The sequence below is a fragment of the Saimiri boliviensis genome, chromosome 14 (assembly GCF_048565385.1).
Source record: "Saimiri boliviensis isolate mSaiBol1 chromosome 14, mSaiBol1.pri, whole genome shotgun sequence".
Classification (NCBI taxonomy): domain Eukaryota; kingdom Metazoa; phylum Chordata; class Mammalia; order Primates; family Cebidae; genus Saimiri; species Saimiri boliviensis.
Window position 1 is genome coordinate 42,386,736 of NC_133462.1, and position 18,950 is coordinate 42,405,685.

The 18,950-nt window shown below is 57.6% G+C and overlaps 1 protein-coding gene across 4 annotated transcripts in view; it reads left to right on the forward strand.

Annotated features, from left to right (window-relative positions):
• MAP2K2 (mitogen-activated protein kinase kinase 2) overlaps window positions 1-15,960 on the forward strand; it is a 34,311-nt gene extending 18,351 nt beyond the window's left edge. The window contains exons 4-11 of one of the 4 annotated variants that reach the window (XM_039466039.2): window positions 3,911-3,988; window positions 5,127-5,178; window positions 5,265-5,389; window positions 6,759-6,972; window positions 8,846-8,910; window positions 11,673-11,734; window positions 12,629-12,674; window positions 15,489-15,563. In XM_039466039.2, coding sequence (XP_039321973.1) covers window positions 3,911-3,988; window positions 5,127-5,178; window positions 5,265-5,389; window positions 6,759-6,972; window positions 8,846-8,910; window positions 11,673-11,734; window positions 12,629-12,674; window positions 15,489-15,524 — 678 coding nt within the window. In that variant the 3' untranslated portion in view covers window positions 15,525-15,563. The other 3 variants (XM_039466038.2, XM_039466040.2, XM_074384792.1) reach the window with 3 other exon arrangements.
• The last annotated feature ends 2,990 nt before the right edge of the window (window positions 15,961-18,950 follow it).

Sequence of the window (18,950 nt, forward strand, 5' to 3'; positions counted from 1 at the left end):
TGCGGGTCACCACACCCTACTCATTTTTGTATTTTTAGTAGAGTCGGAATTTCACCATGTTGGCCAGGCTGGTTTTAAACTCCTGACCTCAGGTAATCTGCTCGGCCTCCCAAAGTGCTGGGATTACAGATACGAGCTACCACGCCCGGCCTGCAAGCACACCTCTAATCCCAGTGCTTTGGGAGGATCGCATGAGCCCAGTAGGTTGAGGCTGCATGAGCAATGATGAGCCACTGCTCTACAGCCTGGGCAACAGAGTGAGCCCTGGGTCTCAAAAATGAAATAAAGTGTATTTCCAAATGCACAGCTGGATCTTCGGGCCAGCTAGAATGGCTCACTCCTGTAATCCCAGCACTTCGGGAGGCTGAAGCAGGAGGACCTCTTGAACCCAGAAGTTTGAGAGCAGCCTGGGCAATGTGAAGAACCCCTATCTCTATAAAAGATCAGCAGGACATGGCGGTGCGCCTGTAGTCCCAGCTACTTGGGAGGCTGAGATGGGAGGATCACCTGAACCCAGGAGGTCGAGATTGCAGTGAGCCAAGATCACACCACTATACTGCAGTCTGGGCAACCCCTGCCAAAGAGAGAAAGAGAGAGATAGACAGAGAGAGAGAGAAGCAGAAAGGAAGGAAGGAAAAGAAGAGAGAGCAAGATGATCTGAACATTGTAAGTCACAATTCCAGGGAGAATAGTGGAAGTGACGATGGGGGATCCCAGTTATTGATCAACATTTGAGGTTTTTGTTTTGTTTTGTTTTGTTTTTTGAGATGGAGTCTTGCTCTGTTGCCCAGGCTGGAGTGCAGTGGCGCAATTTCGGCTCACTGCGACCTCCACCTCCCAGGTTCAAGCGATTCTCCTGCCTCAGCCTCCCGAGTAGCTGGGACTACAGGCACCCGTCACCACACTGGCTAGTTTTTGGTATTTTTTAGTAGTAACGGGATTTCACCATGTTGGCCAGGCTGGTCTCGAACTCCTGACCTCAGATGATCTGCCCACTTCAGCCTCCCTGAGTGCTGGGATTACAGGCGTCAGCCACCGTACCCAGCCTACATTTCAATTTTTTATAAGACAAATGTGTTCATATACTACCCTCATAACAAAATTACAGTTACAAGAACATTTTCAACATTGCACACACACACACACACACACACACACGCATGCACAATAGAAGTGTGTGGTCATGCACAGAGTGAGATTTGGGGTCAGCAGTGCGCAGTTGCAATATCCCCCGCACCACATCCTGTCTCTGTGACTCAGACAAATTGCTTACCCTGCCAGACTTGGGTGTTTAGAGCTGGAGACCTACCCTTCGCAACCCAGGGCAGTTCTGCCTCCCAGGAGACACCTGGCACTGTCTGGGGACATTTGCGGTTGTCACGACGAAGGAGGTGTGCTCCTGGCGTGGGGTGGGTGAAGGCCAGGGATGCTGTTCAGCACCCTGCAGTGCCCGGGGTGGCCCCACCCCAAAGAGTGATCTGGCCCCGATGTCACCGTGGAGAGAGACGGCCACAGAGAGAGCGAGGCTCCTGTGAGGCGTCTTCCGCCAGCTCCTGAGGTTTGCAGAGGTGCACTCAACCTGCCCTAATCTCCTGGGAAAGATACTTTGAAATTCCTCCCTCAACAAACATTGATTGCAACCCTGTGGAAAGCAAAGACAGAAAGGAACCATCTGGGGGTAGGGGCTTACAGGACTTCGTTGCTCGCGATGGTCTGTTTTTCACCACCCTGCCACTCTGAAGTTGTTGGTTTCTTTCTGGTTTTTGTGTTTTTGAGACAGGGTCTCACTCTGTCACCTAGGCAGGTGAGCAGTGGTTCAATCTCGGCTCACTGCAACCTTGACCTCCTGGATTCAAGGGATCGTCCCACCTCAACCTCCTGAGTAGCTGGGACTACAGGTGTGCGCCACCACACCTGGCTAACTTTTGTATTTTCTGTAGACGTGGGGTTTCACCATGTTGGCCAGGCTGGTCTCGAACTCCTGACCTCAAGTGATCCGCCTGCCTCAGCCTCCCAAAGTGCTGGCATTACAGGTGTGAGCCACCGCGCCCAGCCCACGTCCAGTATCTTTTTTAAATAATTCTTTTGGCCGGGCGCGGTGGCTCATGCCTGTAATCCCAGCACTTTGGGAGGCCGAGGCGGGTGGATCACAAGGTCGAGAGATCGAGACCAACCTGGTCAACATGGTGAAACCCCGTCTCTACTAAAAATACAAAAAATTAGCCGGGCATGGTGGCGCGTGCCTATAATCCCAGCTACTCAGGAGGCTGAGGCAGGAGAATTGCCTGAACCCAGGAGGCGGAGGTTGAGGTGAGCCGAGATCGCGCCATTGCACTCCAGCCTGGGTAACAAGAGCGAAACTCCGTCTCAAAAATAAAAAAAATAAAAATAAAAAAATAAAATAAATAAATAAAATAAAAATAATTCTTTTAAGGTGGATTGATAAAAAACCAAGAATAGAAGCAGCTTCCCCCTGGCCCTGGCTCACCGGAGCTCCTGTCCCGGCAGCTCCTCCTGGGCTGTCTGAGGCCCCACCACACCCGCCCCTCAGCCTCTGTGTCTGTGTTTTCAGCCTGGAGCTGGTGGATGGAGTCACGTGTGTGCTCGAGAGGCCTCAAAGCATGTTGGGTTTTCCAGAACTTCCCTTAGCCTTTCTCTCCGAGCCCAGCCGGGCAGAAGTGGCCAGAGAGCAGCAACCTGAGCATCCCTGAGTCTGGGATTTCTCCCCTGCCTCCTCCCTGCCACATGAACTAAAGCCATCCCTGAGAAGGCTGGGCGTTGTGGGAGTCCTGGAGCAGTGTGAGGGGGAAATCCTGGTGCCCCCCGCCCGCCTCTAGGCTCCCCCCGCCCGCCTCTCCAGCCCCAGTTCCCCTTTCTTCTGCTCAGCGCAGAAGAGACACATGCCAGGCATGTGGCAGTGGAAGCTCGGCCTGTCCCCCACTTCTGTCATGGGGGTGGCCTGGCAGGTGTGTACGGAGCCTCTCCCTCTGAGGAGGCACCTCGGGTGGCCCCAAGGCCTGGGGTTTTGGTGTTCAGGGGCTTTGGTCCCCAGGTTTGTTGCCGGGCAGCCTTGGGTAAGACAGGGAATTTCTGTTTCCTTGTTTGTGACTTGGATACGAGGCCACACCCAGGGACCAGCCTACCCGGGATGACTTGTTTCCCGGCCCGGCCCTCCGCAGGATGCCTGGCACAGGCTGTGGGAGGGGGCGAGGTTACCGTCACCTGGGCTGGCCTCACTGTGGTCCCTCCTGCAGTCCACACACCCCACCGGCACCCAGTCCCACTTGGCCTGGTCTTTCCACCCTAGACGGCAGGGATAGGCACAGAGCAGATGCCCAGAGGTGGAGCCGCAGGGCTCAGCTAGGGAGCCCTGTAGGGATCTGAACAGGCATACACTAACCTGCCACCTCCTCCTACGTGGGGCAGCGCCCAAGTCTCCTCCACACCCTCATGTTCCCCTTCCCTTCACGTGCTGGGAAGAGGACCCAGGCCCCAGAAGCTGGTTTCCAGCCCGGCTGCCTCCCATGACGCTCACACCAGCCCAGTGTGCAGGCTGCGGGGGGTGCGGGCCCCACAGCTGGCTGAGCACCAGGCCAGGACTCGGGCTAGGCCAGGAGCAGAGCCTCTGCCCCGGTGACCTCAGGAGGGCAGAGTTACGAAACTGATTCCGGGATGGGACAGGAGACGGGGGCCCCCTGGGCCCTGTTCCTTCGCCACCTTTGTGGGTAGGAAGGCAGGCTGAAGGCAGAACTGTCAAAAGCCCCCAGCCCTTGGCCCGTGGGTGGAGTTGGGCTCTGGCTTCTGCGTCTGGTCAGGAGGCAGACCCCCCCCTCGCCCGGAGCTGGGGATGTGTCCGTGGCTTCCCGGCCACCTGTGCAGAGCCTGCACCCACTGCTTCTGTGCCCTCTAGGATGGCGGCTCCCTGGACCAGGTGCTGAAAGAGGCCAAGAGGATTCCCGAGGAGATCCTGGGGAAAGTCAGCATTGCGGTCAGTCCCGGGCAGACCCGCCTCGCGACCCCACCCACACTCTGCGCAGACCCCTTCCACACGGCCAGGCTTCCAGGACCCACTCACCATGTGGTGGGGGTTGGGTGGTCCCTGAGCAAAGACAGTGACCAAGGCTGCAGCCACCCCCTGTGGAGCTTGAACAAGTGACGTCCCTTTTGGGGCCTGAGGTCGCCATCTGTCGAATGGAGATGTGAGGTCCCTCCTCTCGCTTAGTATTCTCTGTATGCCATGCTGGTCCCTTCTTGCCCTCGTGGCAGGGGGATGCTGGCAGCTGGCACATTGCAGGGGACAGGAGCTTGTGGAAGGGGAAACCCTGGGGTGGGAGGTGGAACACCAGGACCTCCAGACACACTCCCTACTTGCTGTTAGAACTGCCACCAGACCAAGCCATGGGGCGGGGCGGGGGCGGGGGGGCTGGCGGTTCTCTGCTGCTGAGTCTCCAGCGCAGCCACTCCGTAGAGCCTTGAGGTCTCAGAAGACCTCACGTGTTTCTTCTAGGAGCTTACACCTTGCCCATTGCAAGGGAGTCCAGCCTGACTAGCGGTGTTGGGAGGGAGGGAGCTGCAGGCCGCCTGCTGCCCGCCTTGGCGTTTCACAGTTGAAAGCTGCCATCAGCGCCACCGCTGTTGCTTGTTTCACTTCTCGGGATATTCCTTCCAGGGTGGGCCTGGGGGAAACGGCGCCCTTCCCAGGCACCCTTACCCTGTCCCATCTGGGGGCCCTTAGCGCAGTCCCTGGGACCCCAGATGCGTGACAGATGCGGCCCTTCTGGCTGGTGTGGGCGAACTCGGCAGCCCGTCTACTCCCAGGCCGTGGGCCACTGCCTCAGCTTCTGTGGGGCTCAGCCGCGTGGTCTGATTCGGAGGCAGTAATGGCATCACCACCCTGCAGGCAGGTGGGAACTGGGGTTCACTCGCACACACTGGCACCGGCCCTCCAAATTGTCTTGTCTCTGCCCTCGCTGGCTCCACCCCAGCAAGCTTAGCCCAGCCTGAAATAGGGTTCCCGCCTCGGGTCCCTCGCTCTGGCTCTGGCTGCTCAGGTCCGACCCCTGGGCCCGGTCAGGAGTTAGGCCCTGGCAGCCTTGTCCCGTGACCCCCTCGGCACTCCCCTGCAGGTCCTCCGGGGCTTGGCGTACCTCCGAGAGAAGCACCAGATCATGCACCGAGGTAAGACCCTGCCCGCCCGCCCCAGAGCCCCGCAGGCTGGCGGGCGGCTGTCAGGCGCCTCTCACCCGCAGCCTGCCCCCCCCCAGATGTGAAGCCCTCCAACATCCTGGTGAACTCCAGAGGGGAGATTAAGCTGTGCGACTTCGGGGTGAGCGGGCAGCTCATCGACTCCATGGCCAACTCCTTCGTGGGCACGCGTTCCTACATGGCTGTGAGTCCCCCAGCACTCCTGCCTCCCACAGGCTTTCCCCACTCCTTGGCAGGCAGGCACTCCTACACGGCTGTTAGAGCCCTGGGATGTTCCTGCCCCAGCCACGCCCACCCTCCCATTAGCTCTCCCCACTTGCCGCAAGACTTGCCTAAAGTCGGTGCCTCCTGGAACCTGCTTTTCGGATTCCCCTTGCTCTTTATGTTTAATTTGTATTGCCTAGGCTGCTCATGAACTCATGGGCTTAAGTGACCCTCTTGCCTCGGCCTGCCAAAGTGCTGGGATTCCACCAGTACTGAGCCACCACGCGCGGCCAGAATTTTCCAGAATTCTCGAGTAGCTTTTTGTCTCAACAGTGCCTAGCAGGTCTCTTTCTTTTTTTTTTTTTTTTTTTTTGAGGCAGTCTTGCTCTGTCACCTGGGCTGGAGTGCAGTGGCGCGATCTTGGCTCATTGCAACCTCCACCTCTCGGGTTTAAGCAATTCTCCTGCCTTGGCTTCCCAAGCAGCTGGGACTACGGACACGCACCACCACACCTGGCTAATGTTTATATTTTTAGTAGAGACACGATTTCACCATTTGGCCAGGCTGGTCTCAAACTCCCGACCTCAGATGATCCACCTGCCTCAGCCTCCTAAAGTGCTGGGATTATAAGTATGAGCCACCTCACCCAGCCTCTTCCTTTCTTTTTTTTAAAAAATCTTTTTTTGTTTTTCTGAAACAGAGTCTTACTCTGTTGCCCAGGCTGCCGTGATGTAATCTCGAATCACTGCAACCTCCATCTCCTGGGTTCAAGTGATTCTCCTGCCTCAGCCTCCCGAGTAGCTGGCACTACAGGCACCTAAGCCCAGCTAATTTTTTGTATTTTTAGCAGAAACGGGGTTTCACCATGTTGGCCAGGGTGGTCTTGATCTCCTGACCTCGTGATCCTCCTGCCTCAGCCTCTCAAAGTGCTGGGATTACGGGCGTGAGCCACCATGCCCAGCCTGGACTCTCGGGTCTTTGAGGAAATGACTGGGGATTCTGCAGTCTGCCCAACTGAGCCTCAGAGCAGGTCTGAGACATTAGCGTGGAGAAGGAGCCCTGCTTCCTGGGCCCGTTGTCCATTTCTGAAAGTGCAGAGCATGGTGGGCTGTTTAGGTGCGGCCAGCACCTGCTCCGGGCCTGAGGCTGGAGGCTCTTCAGCTGCCGGGGGCCCTGGGTGGGTGAGCTGGGAGGTGGAATCACTAAGGCTGTCTCCATCGCTGCGGTCGTTGGCCGTGGACAGGGTGACTGGGGCTGGAAAGGGGCAAGCCTGCCCTGCCACCCAGCCCTCTCCGGCTCCAGCTGCCGTCCTGCCCCTCTGGTTGTTTTTCTTCCCGCCTCTGCTGCAGCCGGAGCGGTTGCAAGGCACGCACTACTCCGTGCAGTCGGACATCTGGAGCATGGGCCTGTCCCTGGTGGAGCTGGCCATCGGAAGGTACCCCATCCCCCCGCCTGACGCCAAGGAGCTGGAGGCCATCTTTGGTCGGCCCGTGGTCGACGGGGCAGAAGGAGAGCCTCACAGCATCTCGCCTCGGCCAAGACCCCCCGGGCGCCCCATCAGCGGTACGGCCTGAGTCTGCCACTTCCGGTCTGGACGGGCAATACCCGGCGCGGGGCCTGCTGTGCCAGGACAAGCAGCTGCCTCCCCTCTGTCCCCTGTCGCACCACCTGTCCCACTGGACGGTGCTGACTGCGGTCAGCAGTCCTCAGATGGTCCTGGGGTTTCCGGGGACAGAGCTGGAAGCGGCGAGCGCCCCAGACCTGTTCTGCCTGGGGCAGCTGCACCTGTCGTTGCCAGCTGGAGGGATCTGGGCACATGGCTCTGCCGCCAGGGGCCTGGGCCCTTACATTTTCCAACATTTTCTCCTGAAAGCACTCAAACAGACAAAGGTGGAAGGCACTGGCCACCACAGAGCCCAGACCCTGCAGGTGACTCGCTCCTGTGTGCGACCCAAGCCTTCCAGGGAGCCCCGAAGTGGACAGCTGACTTGGCATGTCCCTCGGTGGCCTGCTGCCTCCAGCCCCAACACACGCAGGAGGGAATGCAGCCTGGGAGGGGGTGGGAGGGCACAGACTCTGGGGACAGCTGGGCTTGCAAAGGACAGTCCGGTGCTTAGGGCAGGCACCTCGGAGCGGGAGCTTCCTGTCCCCAGCCAGAGATGTCCGAGCGGACACTTGTACCGCCTGAGGGGGAGCCAGGGAGTGGACCCGTCTCCAGCACAGAATCACCAGGGTCCTGTGGTTTTTTTTTTCTTTAAGTCAGACATTAGGGAGAGTTAGTGAGTTAGACCCCCAAAGGACCCCGTAGCAAACTGCAGCTGGTTTTAAAACCTCGTTTCTGAACTAGAAAGCTCACACCCCACAACTCACTCATTTCAGGTGAGCAGTTCAGCAGTTTCCATTCACACAGTGCTACACCCCATCACCTCTAATTCCAGAACCTTCTCAGCGCCCTGTCCCCATCCTCTGTCACTCTCCATCCCCTTCCTGCCCTCTGTGGACCTGCCGGTTCTGGGCATTGCACAGAAATGGGGTCACACACTGTGTGGCCTTCTGGGCTTTATTTGTGGCTCCTCTCCCTGAGCGCAGTGTCCTCAAGGCTCATCCACGCCGTGGTGGGTGTCACAGCCTGGCTCCTTTTGAGAGGCTGTGACATGGATGGGCCACATTTTGTGGTCCATCCACCCTGGATGGATACTGGGGCTGTAAGAAGGCAATTTTCACAGCGCCGGCAAACCCACTTCTTCCCCTGCAGCCAGACTGCTATGAGGTCTTGATCTCATCCCAGGGAGACTCCCGAGTGCTAGTCCTCAGGCCTGGCCCTGGCCCCTCCCAGCCCCAACTCCCAGGTGGTATACGGGCCCCTTCCACGCCTGCCAGCCCCACCCCTAGCCCATGGCACCAGCCCCCCTGCCCATTTCGCGACAGGAGCAGAAGGCGAAAGTCCAGCAGCCAAACCCAGGCCTGACCAGCTGGTTCTCGGACAGGGGTCAGCCACCCTCAGCTGGTCTCCTGTTCTGAGTGGCATTCGGGGCCTGCCGCCATCACCACCAGCAGCTCCGTGCAAGGTCACGCTGCTGTCCTTGCCTGCGGTCAGCGCCGTCCCTCCCCCTGCCCGCCAGAGAGCAGGGGTGATGACTTTGGCACGGCTGGCAAACCTCACCGAGCCAAATGTGTGACTTCTCAAAAAACGTTCATGTTCCTTTTGGCTTTTTTTTTTTTTTTTTTAAATTCACTAGAGGCTCAGGTGAGAAGTAGCTGTCCCAGGGCATGGAGGCTGGAGACAGTCAGGCCAGGGAGCTTCGTCTCTGGCCTCCAGTTTCACCTGGCATGGGGAGGAGGGTGCTTGGCAGTGATCAGCCCCCTTGGAACCCAACCCCCAGCAGACACAAGGTGGCCACCAGCCCATCTCACCTCCATCTCTGTCCCCATGCAGGTCACGGGATGGACAGCCGACCTGCCATGGCCATCTTTGAACTGCTGGACTATATTGTGAATGAGGTTTGTGCGCCACGCCCTTTGGCTCTTCTTTCTTTCTTTTTTTTTTTTTTTTTTTTGTTTGTTTTTTAAGGCAGAGTGTTCCTCTGACTGGAGCAAGAGTTGCTCAGGCTGGAGTATAGTGGTGCAATCTCCGCTCACTGAAACCTCCACTCTGCAGGCTCATGTGTGCCTCCTGCCTCGGCCTCCCGAGCAGCTGGGATTAGAGGTGCACACCACCACACCCAGCTGATTTTTTTTTTTTTTTTTTTTTTTTTTTTGAGAGAGAGTCTCACTCTTTTGCCCAGGCTTAAGGGCAGTGGCTTGATCTTGGCTCACTGGAACCTTCACCTCCCAGTTCAAGTGATTCTCCTGCATCAGCCTCCCAAGTAGCTGTACCCTCCCAAGGGATTACAGGCAGGTGCCACCACATCCACTAATTTATTTTTTATTTTATTTTATTTTTTTTTGAGACAGAGTTTCTCTCTGTTGCCCAGGCTGGAGTGCAATGGCACGATCCCGGCTCACTGCAACATCTACCGGGTTCAAGCAATTCTCTTGCCTCAGCCTCCCCAGTAGCTGGAATCACAGGCATGTGCCACCACACCTGGCTAATTTTGTATTTTTAGTAGAGACAGAGTTTCCCCATGTTTATCAGGCTGGTCTCAAACTCCCGACCTCAGGTGATCTGCCCACCTCAGTCTTCCAAAGTGCTGGGATTACAGGCATGAGCCACTGTGCCCAGCCTAATTTTTGTATTTTTAGGAGAGACAGGGTTTTACTATGTTGGTCAGGCTGGTCTCAAACTCCTGACCTCAGGTGATCCACCTGCCTCACCCTCCCAAAGTGCTGGGATGACAGTCATGAGCCACTGCACCTAGCCTTTTCTTTTCTATTTTTTTTATTTCAAAGATGAGGGGTCTGGGTACGTTGGCCAGGTTGGTCCTGAACTCTTGGCCTCAAGCAGTGCTCCCACCTCACCCTCCCAAAGTGCTGGGATGACAGGTGTAAGCCACTGCACCCGGCCGCTTCTTTTCTTAAGAGATTATCTTACTCTGTTGCCCAGGCTGGAGTGGAGTGGTATAATCAGCTCACTGCAGCCTCCACCTACCAGGATCAAGTGATCCTTGCTTCTCAGCCTCCCAGGTAGCTGGGACCACAGGCACAAGCCACCATGCCTGGGCAATTTTTTAATTTTTTTGTAGAGACGGGGTCTTGCTGTGTTGCCCAGGCAACAGGTTTGGTCTCGAACTCCTAGACTTAAGCAATCCTCCCACTTGCCTCTGCCTCCCAAGAGGGTTTGGATGGCAGATGTGAGCCACTGTGCCTGGCTGGTATTTCTTTTTATGAGTGAAGTTAATCATTCCTGCTAGAATCCGGTACTAAAAAACAGAAACAGTGAACTTGACTGGGTTTTGCTGGGGAGGGTGGGTAGACGGAGCCAGTCCCCGTGCGGCACAAGCCAGCTCCTCCCCAAGCACTGCTTTTTATAAGACGAACCCAGAATTCCCACCACAGCCTCTCACCCTGAGTCCAGAGGGAGGCACGTGCCAGCAGCCCTGGCTCAGGCCGAGGAGCCAGGCTGCCCCTTGAGCGGTGGCCCAGTGCCTGCATCAGAGCGTCCTGGAGCCTGTAGTCATGGACTATAAATCACCCCGCTTCCATGGAGAAAGGTACAGGCCTGGCCCTTGCCTCTTGGAAGGAGGCCCAGAGGGCCTAGAAGGACCTGTAGGTCCCCAAAACCACCGGTGAGCAGCAGTAAGAGCGTTTCCACTGCCCAGATGAGTAAACCAAGGCACGAGGAGGGGCGTGGTCTCCTCCCAAGCCTGCAACTGTCAGGGAGGTGTGGGACCGGACCCCAAAGCCTTGTTGACCCTATGACCAGGGCGGGCCACCCCCTGGACCTTCTGTGGGCTTCTGTGTGGCCCTTTGGAGCTGGGGCAGAAAAACAGGCATCTAAGCTGCCTGCAGACTGAGCTAGGCCTGGGGTTGGGTGGCAAGATAATGACAGAGCCAGGCAGGGTGGCCCTGGTGACCCAGCTCTCCCTGCACCTGGTAGCCACACCCAGGCCCAGTGTGCACGTCCGCCCCCCCACCCTGTCTTCCCACCCCTGCACAGGAGGGGCCTGAGCCTGCCCTGCTGGCACCACTTCCACGGCCACGCCCACTCCAGGGACTTGTGTTCCGGGCCAGGCTCCCCAGTGCTTGGCCTCAAAACTTTGGACCCAGTTTGGTTGGGTTCTGTGGCTCAAGTGTGTAATCCCAGCACTTTGGGAGGCCAAGATGGGCGGATCACCTGAGGTCAGGAGTTCAAGACCAGCCTGGCCAACATGGTGAAACCGCATCTCTACTAAAAATATAAAAATTAGCCAGGTGTGGTAGCATGTGCCTGTAATCCCGGCTACTTGGGAGGCCGAGCCTGGAGAATCACGAACCCAGGAGGCGGAGGCTGCAGTGAGCAGAGATCACACCACTGCACTCCAACCTGGGCAACTGAGCAAGGCTCTGTCTCAAAACAGAGTAACTTTGGACCCAGCCGTCCTCCCGCTGTGGGGCCCAGTCCCAGAGCTCATCCTTGAGCCAGCATCACTCTGGGGAAGGAATTAAGTAACAAGACTCGAGCGAGGGGTTTGGCCATGACTTAAGTGTTTTCGGTAGGCCAGCTCTGACAGTGCAGCCCAGTGTGGTGTGTGGTGTCAGCCGGGCCTGCAGGGTGGGGGGCTGGGAGGGGTCCAGCCAAGGGTCCCGAGGACGACCAGGGCTGACCCACCCTCTGTTCTCTGCAGCCACCTCCCAAGCTGCCCAACGGCGTGTTCACCCCGGACTTCCAGGAGTTTGTCAATAGATGGTAGGTGGAGCCAGGCCACCCACACCCCTGGCCGGGACCCAGATGTGCCACTCCCGGGTCCTGGGTGGGGCCCATGGCCCAGCCTGCCCATCCAGAATCCCGGCGCAGGGTTGGGCAGAACCCTGAGCCCACCAGGAAGCCAGAATTCCTTCCCCAGGGCTGCCATGCCAGCCTGCCCCCAAGCCCCAGAGTGAGGCAGGATCGCAGGTTCTGTGGACATGCCGGTGTCCCCTCCATTCCATCTGTGGAAGGAGGAGAAGCCTCTGCCTGGTCCCCCGACCCCTGGCGTGCTGACCATGGGCTCCCTGGGGTCCATCCTTAGGTTCTAGGAGGGTCGCCAACCCCTCTCTATTCTGCCCATGAGCACCCAGCAGCGTCTGGTGTGAGCCTCAGAGGCACATGGCGCAGACCCCGGTGGAGAAGATGGGACCACCCCACCTGCCCATAGGCCGGTCCGTGTGTCCGAGCCAGGGACACCTTGGAACTGCACTGCCCTCCTGGTGCTGACGGTGCCCCAGGCCTGTGGCGCGCCCTCCGGGAGGCTGTGAACAGCATCCGAGGCCCGCTGCTCTGTGCCTGAAGAGGCCTCAGCCCTGGCTGCTTCCAGCGCCTGCCTCGGCCAGCTCTGTTTAAAAGGACAAAGTTTCATGTTGACGTTTGGGTTCCTGGGCTTGGGGTTTCGATTAGAAAGTTAGCTGGGGTTGCTTTCAGGCTTCTGGCCGACCGGGCAGGGTTTCCCGTCCTCTGCCAGGCAGCAGAGCAGAGCAGGCGGGTCCATGCCACAGACCCAGGTCTCCCCGGCCACAGCCCAAAATGCAGGTGTCCCGGAACTGCCAACTAACTGGCCTGTCTTGTCTCCCCCGCTGCCTCCTGTCCTGCCTCTCGGAACACCAGCCTCATCAAGAACCCAGCGGAACGGGCGGACCTGAAGATGCTCACGGTGAGTGATACCTACGGGCTCAGGGGCCGTGAAGGTGCAGGCTGCCAGCCGGGCCCAGGAAACAAGGCTGCTGGACCTGGCCCTGCTCCGGGAACCGGCACCTGTGGCCAGGATGTGGGCAGGCTGGGCGTGCCGGGCCGCTCCGAGGACCCTCTGTGGGTCTCCCTCGTCTATGAGAGAAGCCATCCTGGGCTGGCAGGAGGAGCAGAGGGTGTGTGCGTGGGAACAGCTGTGGGCTCTGAGCTCCGCCACTCCTGCCTGGGGCTGTTCCCACACACAGGATGCGACCCCGGGCTCATTTGCCCTCATGAGCAGCTGGAGGCAGCTCTCAGCCCCCCGAACTCCTTTCCCTGCAAACTAGAGAGTGAGTGTCCCTGTTCTGTGCACTGTGGCAGGCAGGTCCCCCTAGGCCACGGATGCTCCAGTGTCTCATTAAACCCCCCTCCTCTGGTATCCTCAGAAGCCCAGCTGTTCACCAAAACTCATCTCCCAAGCAGGGACTGCACCCTCGGAGAGGTCCCTGGGCATCATCCTGCTGGCCCTCAGCCCACCCTGCACCGCCCTCGGTGCTCTCCCACACCATGGCCACCATCAGTGACCTTTGAACCCCTCCACAGCCCATTGGCGGATTGGGGACACCACCCTCCTAGGCAGCCTGCTACTTCCTTTGCCTCTAAGAAAGAAGAGATGGCCGGGCATGGTAGCTCACGCCTGTAATCCAAGCACTTTGGAGGCCAAGGCGGGCAGATCACCTGAGGTCGGGAGTTCAAGACCAGCCTGACCAACATGATGAAACCCCGTCTTTTAAAAATTTAAAAAAAAAAAGTGAAAGAAGAGATGCCAGCTCAAGGCACCAAGCCCAGGGAAACCAGCACCTTATGAGTGATGGAATGTGGCTTTCAGTTTTGGATTTTTTTTTTTTTTTTTTTTTTTTTGGCAGGGGGACGGAGTCTTGCTCTGTCGACCAGACTGGAGTGCAGTGGCACAATCTCGGCGCACTGCAGCCTCCGCCTCCTGGGATCAAGCAATTCTCCTGCTTCAGCCTCCTGAGTAGCTGGGATTACAGGCGCCTGCCACCATGCCCGGCTGATTTTTGTATTTTTAGTAGAGACGGGGTTTCACCATGTTGTCCAGGCTGGTCTTGAACTCCTGACTTCTTGATCCGCCCACCTTGGCCTCCCCGACCTGGGAGGCGGAGATTGTAGTGAGCTGAGATGGCGCCACTGCACTCCAGCCTGGGCGACAGAGAAAGATTGTTTCAAAAAATAAAAATTAGCCAGGCGCGGTGGCTCAAGTCTGTAATCCCAGCACTTTGGGAGGCCGAGGCGGGTGGATCACAAGGTCAAGAGATTTAGACCATCTTGGTCAACATGGTGAAACCCTGTCTCTACTAAAAATACAAAAAATTAGCTGGGCATAGTGGCGCGTGCCTGTAATCCCAGCTACTCAGGAGGCTGAGGCAGGAGAATTGCCTGAATCCAGGAGGCGGAAGTTGTGGTGAGCCGAGATCGCGCCATTGCACTCCAGCCTGGGTAACAAGAGCGAAACTCCATCTCAAAAATAAATAAATAAATAAAAAATAAAAATAAAAATAAAAATTAAGGCCAGGCGTGGTGGCTCATGCCTGTAATGCCAGCACTTTGGGAGGCTGAGGCAGGCCGATTATTTGAGGTCAGGAGTTCGAGACGAGCCTGACCAACATGGTGAAACCCCATCTCTACTAAAAATACAAAATTAGCCAGGCATGATGGTGCATGCCATAATCCCAGCTACTCAAGAGGCTGATGCAGGAGAATCACTTGAACCTGGGAGACAAAGGTTGTGGTAAGCTGAGATCGCACCACCACAGTCCAGCCTGGGCAACAAGAGTGAAATTTTGTCTCAAAAAAAAAAAAAAAAAAAAAGAAAGAAAGAAAGAAAAATGAATGGCCGGGCGCGGTGGCTCAAGCCTGTAATCCCAGCACTTTGGGAGGCCGAGGCGGGTGGATCACAAGGTCAAGAGATCGAGACCATCCTGGTCAACATGGTGAAACCCCGTCTCTACTAAAAAATACAAAAAAAATTAGCTGGGCATGGTGGTGCGTGCCTATAATCCCAGCTACTCAGGAGGCTGAGGCAGGAGAATTGCCTGAACCCAGGAGGCGGAGGTTGCGGTGAGCCGAGATCGCGCCATTGCACTCCAGCCTGGGTAACAAGAGCGAAACTGTCTCAAAAAAAAAAAAAGAAAGAAAAATGAATGAATGAATGAGTTAAACTGACATGAAATTGAGGCTTCTGTTCCCAGGTCACAGGCACTACACTCCAGGGGCTCTGGGGCCTCCCGTGCTGGGAGTGGGACAGTGCCCATCCTGCGCTCTGCAGGGAGTTCTGTGGAAGAGCTCTGTCCCATAGTTGAGCTGTTTCTGCCTGGGCTGTCCTGCTCCGGGGGACCATGCAATGGCTGAGGACATTGTGGTGTCACGACTTGGGGCAGCCCCTGGCATGGAGTGGGTGGAGGCCAGGGACACTGGTCAGCACCCTGCAGTGCCTAGGGTGGTCCCACCCCAGAGAACGATCCGGCCCCAGTGTCCACAGCAGCCGCGGGAACCGTGGGCTTGTGTGAGCACGGACCCTCCTCTGGGAGTCCAGGCTGCTGGGCTGGTGGTGCCCCAACCACGGGCGGAGTACGGCATCCTGGGACCCCTCCCAGGCCTGGCACTAGCCGCTGCCCCTTTCTGGGTCGGGTTCCCTCTCCTGCGCAGAGCGGTCTTCCTGGGGGCGGTGGGGGGACGAGGCTCCTCTGTCTTTTGCTTTCTGTCCTGTACCGTGTGCCAGGGCTACGCAGACGCTGACCTCCCCATCCTGCTGTGACTCCAGGGCCCCGGGACTCACCGCTCCTGTTCCCTTGCAGAACCACGCCTTCATCAAGCGGTCCGAGGTGGAAGAAGTGGATTTTGCAGGCTGGTTGTGTAAAACCCTGCGGCTGAACCAGCCCAGCACACCCACGCGCACCGCCGTGTGACCGTGGCCGGGCTCCTGCCTCCCGCTGGTGACCTGCCCACCATCCCTGTCCACGCCCCGCCCTTCCAGCTGAGGACAGGCTGGCGCCTCCACCCACCCTCCTGCCTCACCCCTGTGGCGAGCACCGTAGCGGGACAACTGCACACACAGGAACGGGGTCTCCTGTCCTGCCCGTCCCGCCCGGGGTGGCTCCGGCTCCGGGGACGGGCGACGCTGCTGTGTGTGGTCTCAGAGCCTGCTTTCTTAGGTTAAAAAACCAAACAAAACAGGGAGAGAAAAACGCAAACCGCCATCGTGCTGCTTTCTTCCGTCCGGCTTGGGGCGCTGGGCTTCAGTTCAGCGCAGCGTGGAGAGGGCGTCCCTGAGCTGACCCGACCCGCATCGCTGGGCACCAAGGCTGGAGGGCGCAGGGTGGCCTTAGGGAGAGCAGGCCACTCCCATTGGGTCAAGGGATGAAGACCTGCAGTGAGTCCCGAGGCGACGGCGGCTGTCACCAAAAGGAAGGAGAGGTGGCCTGTGAGGGGGTGGTGGGTCGGTGGCTCGTGCCTGTCGTTCCAGCGCTTTGAGAGGCTGAGGTGGGAGGATCCCTTGAACCCAGGGGGTCGAGGCTGCAGTGAGCCGTGATGCACTGCACTCCAGCCTGGGTGACAAGAGCCAGGCTCTGACTCGAAGAAAAGGGGAGTGCCGCCTGGCTTCCCTCTGTCCTCCCGACACCGTCACTGCTCCCATGGAAGGCAGAGTGTCGGCCTTCTGTGATGGAAGCCACTTCCTGCATGCTGCTCCAGTCGGTAGCCTCCTCCAAGGGAAGGCCGCCCCTGCCTCCTCCCCAGCAGGGCACCATCCCCTCCCCATCCCGGTGCTTCAGGGAGCAGCTACTCCCAGGTCCCAGCAGCAGCAGCTGAGCTGAGACTCACCCTACAGAAAGGAAGCACTGGCTTTCCAAGCTGGTGGTATTGGAAACCCCAGCAGGTCCAGTAGATTCACCCTCCATTCCCCCCGCCCCTGCAGCAGGCCCGAGGGTGGGTGGTTCTGTCACCTCTCCTCGCCCGACAAATCAGAAGTGACCACCAAGGCACGTCACTCTTCGGGCTTAGAACCATTCGGCTGCCGTGAGTTGCAGAGGAAATGGTGAGGGCCTGTCCTGGCATCTTTGGGGTTCCTGGCAGGCCAGTAGCCTGGTTCTCCCGTTGTCTGAGACCCAAAGCCCCAGACTTTCTGCCCTCAGGGCTGTGTCCTCGGGCAGAGGAGGATGCCTCGGGGCTGTATGTGGAGGGCAGCTGGGCCCTTCTAGGGTCTCTCTGAGCTCTCTAAAGTTCTTGAGGCTGTGAGCTTCCCCCTCCAGTACTTCCTGGAGACAACCAGCAAGCTGATACTAATCTGTGGGCGAATTGTAGGGGAAGGGTTGCTGGCACTGTACTTCTGGAGAAGACAGCAGAAGGTGGGGGCTTGTGGTTCTGTGGGAACTGCTGGATCGTCCTTTTCTTAGGGTGACCCTTCTAGTCTTGAGTGTTGTTTTTTTTTTTTCCTGCAGACATCAAAGAAGAGATGAGCTGATACCTCTTGCAAACAGCTCGCCAGGCTTCTGCTCCTTTTTTTCCCCCTAAAGTCTCACCTGACTTAGAAAAGGAAAAAAAAAAAAAAGGCCAGGCTTGGTGGCTTACACCTGTAATATAAACACTTCGGGAGGCTGAGGCAGGAGGATTGCTTGAGCCCAGGAGTTCAAGACCAACCTGGGCAACCTAGTAAGACACCGTCTCTACAAAAAAAATAATAATAAGGAAAAAATTGGCCGGGCGAGGTGGTGCACCCTGCAGTCCTAGCTACTTGGGAGGCTGAGGCACGAGAATCACCCGAGCCTGGGGAGGTGGAGGTTGCAGTGAGCCGAGATCGTACCACCACACTCCAGCCTGGGTGACAGCGTGTGGCCTTGTCTCTAAAAAATAAAAAATTGGGGGGAAAAAAGAAGACAAAGTGTTGAAGTTGCCACCCTGTGGGTAACCAGGCCTGTTCAGGATTCTGGGGGGGTTGGGGGGGGTGCCAAGGTGAATGATTTGGGTGCCTGGACTCCAGGCAGGCAGGACCTCTGGGCAGGTCCTGGTTAACCCCAGGGTCCTGGCCACACCCCTGCCACTGGCAAGGAGTGAAAGGACATGGGGTCCCGGGGAGCAGGGGCAGTCTGGGCTGGGTGGGGACAGACTCGGCGCCAGGGTCCCTGCGGTGTGCATGGCCGTCCTGCGGCTTCACTGGAACCCCACAGCACCCCAGAGGGAAGGACGGGAGAGAAGCTGTGGCCTTGCCTGTTACCCCGACTCACATCAGAGCCCGGCTTCTAGAACTATTCTGTAGACGTGGCAATAGTGTACCTGTCCAGTCCATTTCTAGGACCCTCAGCTCCTGCCCCCGCCAAGACACCCCCAGACCCAGCCGCCCCCTCATCTGACACCCCCTTCACGCCCAATGCCCTTTGGACGTATTACCTCCTGTTCTCCACTGTGGAGGCCTGGGAAGGGATCTCAGGTGCTCCCAAAGATGGCCACACACCTGGGGACGTCCTGTTTCACCCTGGCTAGGGACGCACTGTAGTCTGGGGGTAGGATTCCCTGGTATGCTGGGGTCAGACCCTTTCCTGTAAAACACGCAGCGTTTTACAGTTTGCAGGGCACAGGCCCAGTGCAGTGGCTCATGCCCATAATCCCAGCACTTCGGGAGGCCGAGGTGGGTGGATCGCTTGAGGTCAGGAGTTTAAGACCAGCCTGACCAATCCCATCTCTACCAAAAAATACAAAAATTAGCTGGGCGTGGTGGCACACACCTATAATCCCAGCTACTCCAGAGGCTGAGGCAGGAGGATTGCTTGAACCTGGGAGGCAGAGGCTGCAGTGACCTGAGATCGGCCACTGTACTCCAGCCTGGGCAGCAAAGTGAGACTCTGTCTCAAAAAAGAAAGTTTCTGGGGCTTGGCCGGGCAGGGTGGCTGATGCTTATAATCCTAGCACTTTGGGAGGCCGAGGTGGCTGGATCACCTGAGGTCAGGAGTTTGAGACCAGCCTGGCCAACACGGTGAAGCCCCCATCTCTACTAAAATACAAAAATTAGCTAGCCATGATGGTGGGCACCTGTAATCCCAGCTACTCCAGAGGCTGAGGCAGGAGAATCACTTGAACTCGGGAGGCAGAGGTTGCAGTGAGCCAAGATCACGCCGCTACACTCCAGCCTGGGCAAGAGAGCAAGACTCCATCTCCAAAAATAAGTAACATCCAGGCTTGGTGGCTCATG